The 11257-nt window shown below is 42.4% G+C and overlaps 1 protein-coding gene across 1 annotated transcript; it reads left to right on the top strand.

The window, feature by feature from the left end:
* Positions 1-549: 549 nt before the first annotated feature.
* Positions 550-3115, top strand: LOC119334489 (G-type lectin S-receptor-like serine/threonine-protein kinase At2g19130). The gene has a single exon (XM_037607049.1). It carries the CDS (start codon positions 550-552, stop codon positions 2956-2958), a length of 2409 nt encoding a protein of 802 aa, XP_037462946.1. The 3' UTR covers positions 2959-3115.
* Positions 3116-11257: the final 8142 nt, after the last annotated feature.

Genomic DNA, 11257 nt, shown 5'->3' with positions numbered 1-11257 from the left:
CATGCGCAATTTTCTTCTGGACGGTCTGTCGTGGGCAAAGACCTCTTCAGGCCGGTCTGTCGTGGGCAGTGACGACGAGATTTCGACCGGCGAACCAGGTGTCTGGCGCTCACGCCCATGGCGTTCTTCTTCCTCCACACTCTCCAATTTCCACCACGCATACCCAGTCCAGAGCAAAACTACAACACATTGGTCGCCTGCCGTGCTCTGGCGCTCTGGTGCTCAACTAGAATACGCAATACATCAGTCCAGAACACAACCTGCATGTGTCTGGTGCTCTGCAAGACGCATTTCACCATCGCCACTGGAAAAGCTCTCAACACCACGTGCTAGTTTGGACGTTGTGCTTGACTCACAGTGCTTACTTATACTATTATTTTCTTCTTTTTTTGTGATTGAACAGAAGTGCTTACTTAGTCACACGCACACGCACACACAAAAAGACTCACCAGTGCTTGTCGCTATGACCGAGCTGAGCACCAGCCTATATTTGCAGCCTCTGCACAACACGATTCTGCAGTAGTCTGCGCGCCCTCACCACCGTTCACCATGCCGCCCTTCCTAATTGTTTTCACCCTGCTCTCCTGCATCCACACCCCAGCAAACTCTGCAGCGACGGACACCATCTTGGCCGGCCAATCACTTGCCGTCAACGACAAGCTCATCTCCGGCAATGGCAGGTACGCGCTCGGCTTCTTCCAGACCGAAGGCACCACCAACTGGTACCTTGGCATATGGTTCAACGCAGTCCCTAAATTCACTCCAGCATGGGTTGGAAATAGGGATAACCCAGTCAAGAACACGACCTCAGTTGAGCTCACCATTTCCCACGATGGCAACCTTGTCATCTTAAACCGGTCCACCATGTCCATAATCTGGTCCACACAAGCAAACATCTCCAGAAATAGCACCACTGCTAGGCTGCTGAGTACTGGAAATCTCGTACTCACAGACTCTTCAAACTTGTCAGAGTTTCTATGGCAAAGCTTTGATCACCCCACGGATACATTTTTTCCTGGGGCCAAGCATGGATGGGATAAGGCCACCGGCCTGAATCGCCGTTTTGTTTCTTGGAAAAGCTTGACTGACCCAGCTACCGGTGTCTATTATTATGAGGTAGACCCGGCCGCTGTTGACCAGATAGTGCTTGTAGCACTCAACTCATCCATACCCTATTGGTCCAGCGGTGCATGGAACGGCAAATATTTTTCTGGAATTCCAGAGATGGCTGCCCGCCACTCTATTAGTGCAAAATTTGTCCACAGTGACAAAGAGAAGTACTGGACATATAAATTAGTGCCTCAATATATGGATCCAAATATGCTTACTCGTCATGTAATTGACATCTCGGGTCAAATGAAGACATTCATTTGGATGAAGCGCACACCAGATTGGGTAATGATCAATGCCCAACCAAGAGATCAGTGTGACGTTGATGCAATTTGTGGGCCTTTCACAATCTGCAATGATAATAATTTTCCACAATGCAATTGTATGGAGGGCTTCACAATAACATCCCCCAAGGACTGGGACCTAGAAGATCGAGCAGGTGGGTGCTCGAGGAAGACTAAGTTAGACTGCATTAGCAATAGAGGCACAACGCATACCACAGACAAGTTCTATTCTATGCCATGTGTTAAGTTGCCCAAGGATGCCCCAGAAGTAGATGCTGCTGCAAGTGCAAGTGAGTGCGCACAAGTTTGCCTGAATAATTGCTCTTGCACAGCCTACTCCTTTGGCGACAATGGATGTTCTATGTGGCATAATAAATTGCTCAACATAAGAGCACTACCATGTAGTGGCACTGCCAATTCTAACGGAGAAACTCTTTACCTCCGTCTTTCTGCTAAAGATGTACAAAGTTTGAAAAACAACAGAAGAGGAATTGTTATTGGAATTGTCACTGGTACAGGCGTTTTTGTTTTAGGCCTATTTGCACTTATCCTCTTAATAATGATCCAGAGAAACAAAAAGAAGAACTCTGGTCAGATACTGAGTGATTCTCAAGTTTGTACTGGAATCATTGCATTCGGATACAATGATCTACAACGGGCAACAAACAAATTCACAGATAAGTTGGGGGTAGGCGGTTTTGGTTCTGTATTCAAGGGGTTTATAAAGGGCTCCAATGCCGTAGCAGTGAAGATGCTCGATGGTGCTTATCAAGGAGAGAAGCAATTCAGAGCCGAAGTGAGCACAATCGGAGCTGTTCAACACATCAATTTGGTTAAGCTTGTTGGTTTCTGTTGTGATGGTTCCAAGAGGTTGCTTGTTTATGAATACATGTCAAATCACTCTCTTGATGTCCATCTATTTCGAAGCAATTCTACCATGTTGAATTGGACTGCTAGATATCAGATAGGCCTAGGAGTTGCAAGAGGGTTGGCCTACTTGCATGACAGCTGCCGAGACTGCATCATACACTGTGATATCAAGCCAGAAAACATACTTCTTGATTCTTCACTCCTTCCAAAAATTGCAGACTTTGGAATGGCAAAACTTGTAGGAAGGGATTATAGCCGAGTATTGACAACAATGAGAGGAACTACAGGGTACCTTGCGCCTGAATGGATAAGCGGTGTTCCTATTACACCAAAAGCCGATGTTTATAGCTACGGGATGGTGTTGCTGGAAATAATATCTGGAAGGAGGAACTCATGTGCATCATGTCCTAGTGGTGGCAATGTTGATGTTTATTTCCCTGTGTATGCCTCACATAAGCTTCTCAAAGGAGACATCAAGGGTTTGGTAGATCACAAGCTAGATGGCGACATCAAATTGGATGAGGTTGAACTGGCTTGCAAGGTTGCATGTTGGTGCATCCAGGATGATGAGCTTGATCGGCCAACAATGGGACAGGTAGTTCAATTTCTCGAAGGCCTGGTTGAGATCACAATGCCCCCGGTACCAAGATTGCTCCAAGCTATGGCCGGAAGCGCACATCAAAAATGCTCCTAATCTTTTTGTGTTAGGGAAACTAGTTGTGTTGCGATGTTATAATATATGTCTATCTTTAAGGCCAAATTTGTAATTGCTATACAATTGTAATTATTATGAGCTATGGTCGGAAGCGCACATAAAAAATGCTCCTAATCTTTTTGTATCAGGGGAACTAGTTGTGTTGCGATGTTATAATATATGACTATCTTTAAGGCTAAATTTGTAATTGTTATACAATTGTAATGATTATGATTGAAGAAACAATTATTTTTGCATAAATTTGTAACTGATGGAAATCTGCCCTAGAGGCAATAAAAATGTTATTATGTCATTTCCATGTTCATTATTAAGTTTATATTTCTGTTGTACAAGTGTGTTGGTTCTTGAATATGAGATTCAATGGAAAACCTGAATACATTTGTGGAAATGTAAACACCAATTCATCCCTCATCATGCCTCTAAGACAATCTCATGTATTGATGATGATCTTGTTTTCCTAATCATGAGCATTGTGAGTATCCTATCAATATATGAGAACATTGTTGTCATGCTAACAACGGAGTTGGATAGACCCAATTTATGAATTATTGAAAGCAACACATCAATGGGTTGATGGAGATGTGCGCCTGCCAGCACCTAGCGACATCGGGGATCAAGTAAAGCTCGCGCTCAACCATCTGTCACGGATCTCGGTGCCACGGATGCCTCCACCAGAAGAAATTGACCCTGTTCGCCATCCACTGGATGTAGGTGACCACCGCCTGGACGCCGCGAAACGCCAGACATGGCTGGGCACCTTCGATGCGATGGCGCCGTGGCGTCGTAGGTCAGGTCCTCCAAAAGTGCATTGATGAAGACGACGACAAAGCCCTGGTGCTCGAGATTCACGAAGGCACCTGCGGGCACCACGCGAGCAGTCGCGCACTCATGGCCAAAGACTTTCGAGCAGGGTTGTACTGGCCAACCGCAATGAGGAACACGGAGGATATCGTGCGATGTTGCATCGCCTGCCAGAAACTCGCCAGCAGGCCGCACGCCCCAGCATCAGAACTCAAAACCATACCACTATCCTGGCCGTTCGCCACCTGGGGACTCGACATGGTGGGCCCACTCAAAAAATCCTCAAAAGGAGGCCGAACAGATCTACTGGTAGCAGTAGATGGATATACTCATATCTTAGTTGTTGTTGATTACGTTACTAAGTGGGTAGAAGCTATTCCAACTAGTAGTGCTGATCATAACACTTCTATTAAAATGCTTAAAGAAGTTATTTTTCCAAGATTTGGAGTCCCTAGATATTTAATGACTGATGGTGGTTCACATTTTATTTATGGCGCTTTCCGTAAAATGCTTGCTAAATATGATGTTAATCATAGAATTGCATCTCCTTATCACCCACGGTCTAGTGGTAGAGTAGAATTGAGTAATAGAGAGCTCAAATTAATTTTACAAAAGACTGTTAATAGATCTAGAAAAAATTGGTCCAAGAAACTTGATGATGCATTATGGGCCTATAGAACTGCATGTAAAAATCCTATGGGTATGTCTCCGTATAAAATGGTTTATGGAAAAGCATGTCACTTACCTCTCGAACTAGAACACAAGGCATATTGGGCTATTAAAGAACTCAATTATGATTTTAAACTTGCCGGTGAGAAGAGGCTATTTGATATTAGCTCACTTGATGAATGGAGAACCCAAGCCTATGAAAATGCCAAGTTGTTTAAAGAAAAAGTTAAAAGATCATGACAAAAGAATACAAAAGCGTGAGTTTAATGTAGGCGATTATGTATTGCTATACAACTCTCGTTTAAGATTTTTTGCAGGAAAACTTCTCTCTAAATGGGAAGGTCCTTACGTTATCGAGGAGGTCTATCGTTCCGGTGCCATAAAAATCAACAACTTCGAAGGCACAAATCCGAAGGTGGTGAACGGTCCGAGAATCAAACGGTATATCTCAGGTAATCCCATAAATGTTGAAACCAATGTTATTGAAACCATAACCCCGGAGGAATACATAAGGGACACTTTCCAAAACGTTTCAGACTCCGAAAAGGATAGGTATGTGGTACGGTAAGTAAACCGACTCCAAAACAGTTTCTAAGGCAATATTTCTCCGTTTTAGAATATTTAGAAAAATAGAAAAATAAGTAGCAGTCTGGGAAGGACACGAGGGCTCCACGAGGGTGGAGGGCGCGCCCTACCCTACTGGGCGCGCCCCCTATCTCGTGGGCACCTCGTGCGCTTTTCGGACTCTGTTTTCGTACACGTTACGTATTTTCGTCGGTAAAAATTCATTATATAATCTCCCGGAGGTTTTGACTCCCGTATCACGCAAAAATCTCATGTCTTTGTTTCGAGCTGTTTTCTGTCAGGGTTGTCAAGGCCAGGCATTATGTCGTCTCCCTCCTCCTCCAACCATGAGGGCAACGATGCTTGGCTAATGAAGATAGAGCTGAAGAGAGAAGAACCCATGGAGATCAACAAGGATGAAGGGATCAAGAAGGCCATGGAGGACCAAGTTCCGGCAACAGAAGACACCCTTCAACTTGATCACAATCTTGTCACCCCAACAGAGATCGAACCTTTCAAGCTGATTGAGGCCCTTTTTGGTTCAACTTTTATCGACGGATTCCGCTGCCGCGCAGCAGAATCTAAACCAAAGGGCGAACCCAGCAGAATCCGATTCTAGAAATCCGTTGCCAAAATCTGATCCAAAAGTGGAAGCATCCCAGGACGTGCTTTTCAAAATCTGATTCCGCTGCGGGCCAAAATCAGAAAAAGTTGTTTCAGCTGGTTTGTCAAATGACCTACATCTTTTTCACATCAGATTTTCCACAACTGTTTTTCCACAGCAGTTTTTTCACAGCTGCTTTTAGAAATCCACAGCCGAACCAAACAGGGCCTGAGTTAGCTCGTATACAAAATAAGTATCTCACACATGAAAATATTTTGTTGAAGGAGCATATCATCGCACTCAAGGGCATTGTCCGCAAGTTAGAAGATCTGCTACGCTCGATGTGCGACTATCCATCATAAACAACTCCACCTTCTTCACCAACAAAGGAGACATAATCACATGGGTATGGGCACTCCCCTTGGCAACTGCCAAGCTTGGGGGAGTGCCCCGGTATCGTATCACCATCACTTTTATATTTACCATTTTTCTTAGTTCGATCCTTTTGGTAATATCTTGATCTAGTATAATAAAAGTTCTTAGTATGATCTAGTCGTGAGTTTTGCTTTATAATTCCTCTATGTAATCGAGTCCATGAGCTATATAATAAAGATTAGTGTTGAGTCAAGGGCTTGATTTATTTGTCATGATCTTAAGTGAATAAAAGAAAAAGAGAAAGAAATAAAAAGAAACAAAGAGATCATATGGATCTCATGGAGAGTAATGAGCTCACATAGAAAAAGTATGATGAATAAAAGTTGTTGAGAGTTGACAAACATAGTTTTGGTCATCATTGCAATTAATAGGAAGTAATAAAGAAAGAGAGGTCTTTACATATAGATATACTATCTTGGACATCTTTTATGATTGTGAGCACTCATTAAAATATGACATGCTAAAAGAGTTGACGTTGGACAAGGAAAACAATGTAATAGGTTATGTTTTCTTACATCTGAGATAAATTATATTGTCATGGATCATCCAACATGGTTGAGCTTGCCTTTCCCCCTCGTGATAGCCAAATTCATCGCACCTAGTAGAGATACTACTTGTGCTTCAAAATACCTTTAAGCCAGTTTTGCCATGAGAGTCCACTATACCTATCTATGGATTGAGTAAGATCCTCTAAGTAAGTTGTCATCGGTGCAAGCAATAAAAATTGCTCTCTAAATATGTATGACTTATTAGTATGGGAGAAATAAGCTTTATACAATCGTGTGATATGGAAGAAATAAAAGCGATAGACTGCATAATAAAGGTCCACATTACAAGTGGCAATATAAAGTGACGTTCTTTCATATTAAGATGTTGTGCATCCAACTATAAAAGTGCATGACAACCTCTGCTTCCCTCTGTGAAGGGCCTATTTTTTACTTTTATCTCCTACCCAGCATAAGAGTCATGCTGATCTTCACCCTTCCTTTTTACATTTTATCCTTTGGCAAGTACAGTATGTTCGAAAGATCCTGGTATATATGGCTAATTGGATGTGAGTTTTCATGAACTATTACCGTTGACATTACCCTTGAGGTAAGACGTTGGGAGGCAACACTATAAGCCCCTATCTTTCTCTGTGTTCGATTAAAACTCCATATCCATAAGTATTGCATGAGTGTCAGCAAATGTGAAAGACTATATGATAGTTGAGTATGTGGACATGCTGAAAAGCTCTTATATATTGACTCTTTCCTATGTTATGATAAATTGCAATTGCTCCAGTGACTGAGATTATAATTTGTTAGTTTTCAATGAAGTTTACTATTCATACTTGAAATTGTGATTGAATTATTACTCTAGCATAAGAAATCATATGACAACAATTATATAAGTTGTTGTTCTAAGAATGATCATGATGCCCTCATGTACGTATTTTATTTTTATCGACACCTCTATCTCTAAACATGTGGACATATTTTTCGATTTCGGCTTTTCGCTTGAGGACAAGCGAGGTCTAAGCTTGGGGGAGTTGATACGTCCATTTTGCATCATGCTTTTATATCGATATTTATTGCATTATGGGCTGCTATTACACATTATGTCACAATACTTATGCATATTCTCTCTTATTTTACAAGGTTTATATAAAGAAGGAGAATGCCGGCAGCTGGGATTCTGGGCTGGAAAAGGAGCAAATATTGGAGACCTATTCTGCACAGCTCCAAAAGTCCTGAAACTTCACGGAAAACGTTTTCAGAATATATCAAAAATACTCAATGGAAGAAATTCACCAGGGGGGCCACACCCTGCCCACGAGGGTGGGGGGTGCGCCCTACCCCCTGGGGGTGCCCCCTACCTCATGGGCCCCATGGTGGCCCTCCGGTGGCCATCTTATGCTATATGAAGTCTCTCGATGAGAAAAAAATCATAAGCCATCTTCTTGGACGAAACTCCGCCGCCACGAGGCGGAACCTTGGCGGAACCAATCTAGGGCTCTGGCGGAGCTGTTCTGCCGGGGAAACTTCCCTCCCGGAGGGGGAAATCATCGCCATCGTCATCACTAACGCTCCTCTCATCGGGAGAGGGCAATCTCCATCAACATCTTCATCAGCACCATCTCCTCTAAAAACCCTAGTTCATATCTTGTATCCAATTCTTGTCTCCAAGTCCGGGATTGGTGCTAGTAGGTTGCTAGTAGTGTTAATTACTCCTTGTAGTTGATGCTAGTTGGCTTAATTGGTGGAAGATCATATGTTCAGATCCTATATGCATATTAATACCCCTCTGATTATGAACATGTTTATGCTTTGTGAGTAGTTACTTTTGTTCCTGAGGACATGGGAGAAGTCTTGCTATTAGTAGTCATGTGAATTTGGTATTCGTTTGATATTTTGATGAGATGTATGTTGTCTCTCCTCTTGTGGTATGTGAATGTCGACTACGTGACACTTCACCCTTGTTTGGGCCTAGAGGAAAGCATTGGGGAGTAATAAATAGATAATGGGTTGCTATAGTGACAGAAGCTTAAACCCTAGTTTATGCGTTGCTTCGTAAGGGGCTGATTTGGATCCATATGTTTCATGCTATGGTTAGGTTTACCTTAATACTTCTGTTGTCGTTGTGGATGCTTGCAATAGAGGTTAATCATAAGTGGGATGATTGTCCTAGTAAGGGCAGTACCCTGATGTCTATTACACAACCTTCTTCTTGTAGATGTTGTTGGGCCTCCAAGTGCAGAGGTTTGTAGGAGAGTAGCAAATTTCCCTCAAGTGGATGACCTAAGGTTTATCAATCCGTTGGAGGCGTAGGATGAAGATGGTCTCTCTCAAACAACCCTGCAACCAAGTAACAAAGAGTCTCTTGTGTTCCCAACACACCCAATACAATGGTAAATTGTATAGGTGCACTAGTTCGGCAAAGAGATGGTGATACAAGTGCAATATGGATGGTAGATAATAGTTTTTGTAATCTGAAAATATAAAAACAGCAAGGTAACTAATGATATAAGTGAGCGTAAACGGTATGGCAATGCGTTGAAACAAGGCCTAGGGTTCATACTTTCACTAGTGCAAGTCCTCTCAACAATAATAACATAATTGGATCGCATAACTATCCCTTAACATGCAACAAAGAGTCACTCCAAAGTCACTAATAGCGGAGAACAAACGAAGAGATTATGGTAGGGTGCGAAACCACCTCAAAGTTATTCTTTCCAATCAATCCGCTGGGCTATTCCCATAAGTGTCACAAACAGCCCTAGAGTTCGTACTAGAATAACACCTTAAGATAAAAATCAACCAAAACCCTAATGTCACCTAGATACTCCAATGTCACCTCAGGTATCCGTGGGTATGATTATACGATATGCATCACACAATCTCAGATTCATCTATTCAACCAACACATAGAACCTCAAAGTGTGCCACAAAGTTTCTACTGGAGAATCATGAAGAAAATGTGTGCTAACCCCTATGCATAGGTTCATGGGCGGAACCCACAAGTTGATCACCAAAACATGCATCAAGTGAATCACGTGGTATCCCATTGTCACCACAGATACGCATGGCAAGACATACATCAAGTGTTCTCAAATCTTTAAAGACTCAATCCGATAAGATAACTTCAAAGGGGAAACTCAATCCATTACAAGAGAGTAGAGGGGGGGAAGAAACATCATAGGATCCAAATATAATAGCAAAGCTCGCGATACATCAAGATCGTATCACCTCAAGAACACGAGAGAGAGAGAGAGAGAGAGAGAGAGAGATCAAACACATAGCTACTGGTACATACCCTCAGCCCCGAGGGAGAACTACTCTCTCCTCGTCATGGAGAGCACCGGGATGATGAAGATAGCCACTGGAGAGGGATTCCCCCTCCGGCAGGTGCCGGAACGGGTCTAGATTGGTTTTCGGTGGCTACGGAGGCTTCTGGCGGCGGAACTCCTGATCTATTGTGCTCTCGGATGTTTTTAGGGTATATGGAGATATATAGGCGGAAGAAGTACGTCAGGGGAGGCACGAGGGGCCCACGAGGGTGGAGGGTGCGCCCCCTACCTCGTGGCTCCCTCCTTTCTTTCCTGACGTGCACTCCAAGTCCATCAGGTTGCTTTCCTTCCAAAAATAAGTTCCATGAAATTTTAGGTCAATTGGACTCTGTTTGATTTTCCTTTTCTGCGATACTCTAAAACAAGGTAAAAACAGAAACTGGCACTGGGCTCTGGGTTAATAGGTTAGTCCCAAAAATAATATAAAAGTGTATAATAAAGCCCATAAACATCCAAAACAGTAGATAATATAGCATGGAGGAATCAAAAATTATAGATACGTTGGAGACGTATCAGCATCCCCAAGCTTAATTCCTGCTCGTCCTCGAGTAGGTAAATGATAAAAACAGAATTTTTGATGTGGAATGCGACTTGGCATAATTTCAATATAATTCTTCTTAATTGTGGCATGAATATTCAGATCCATAAGATTCAAGACAAAAGTTCATATTGACATAAAAATAATAATACTTCAAGCATACTAACTAAGCAATTATGTCCTCTCAAAATAACATGGCCAAAGAAAGTTCATCCCTACAAATTCATATAGTTTAGTCATGCTCCATTTTCGTCACACAAAAATGCTCTCATCATGCATAACCCCGATGACAAGCCAAGCAATTGTTTCATACTTTAGTAATCTCAAACTCACAAACTTTGACGCAATATATGAGCACGAGCCATGGACATAGCACTATGGGTGGAATAGAGTATAATGAGGGGGTTATGTGGAGAAGACAAAAAGGAGAAAGTCTCACATCAACGAGGCTAATCAATGAGCTATGGAGATGCCCATCGATTGATGTTAACGCAAGGAGTAGGGATTTCCATGCAACGGATGCACTAGAGCTATAAATATATGAAAGCTCAACAAAAGAAACTAAGTGGGTGTGCATCCAACTTTCTTGCTCACGAAGACCTAGGGCACTTGAGGAGGCCCATTGTTAGAATATACAAGCCAAGTTCTATAATGAAAAATTCCCACTAGTATATGAAACTGACAAAACAAGAGACTCTCTATCATGACGATTATGGTGCTACTTTGAAGCACAAGTGTGGCCAAGGATAGTAGCATTGTCCCTTCTCTCTTTTTCTCTCATTTTTTTCATTCATTTTTTGGGCCTTCTCTTCTTTTTTATGGCCTTTCTCTTTTTTTT

Source organism: Triticum dicoccoides, chromosome 7A (genome assembly GCF_002162155.2).
Source record: "Triticum dicoccoides isolate Atlit2015 ecotype Zavitan chromosome 7A, WEW_v2.0, whole genome shotgun sequence".
NCBI lineage: Eukaryota > Viridiplantae > Streptophyta > Magnoliopsida > Poales > Poaceae > Triticum > Triticum dicoccoides.
The sequence above is the reverse complement of the archived record's forward strand: the minus strand, read 5'-3'. Positions and strand labels throughout refer to the sequence as shown.

What these genes read in the sequence shown, in the direction of transcription:
- LOC119334489 (XM_037607049.1), top strand. Translation starts at nt 550, where the DNA reads ATGCCGCCCTTCCTAATTGTTTTCACCCTGCTCTCCTGCATCCACACC.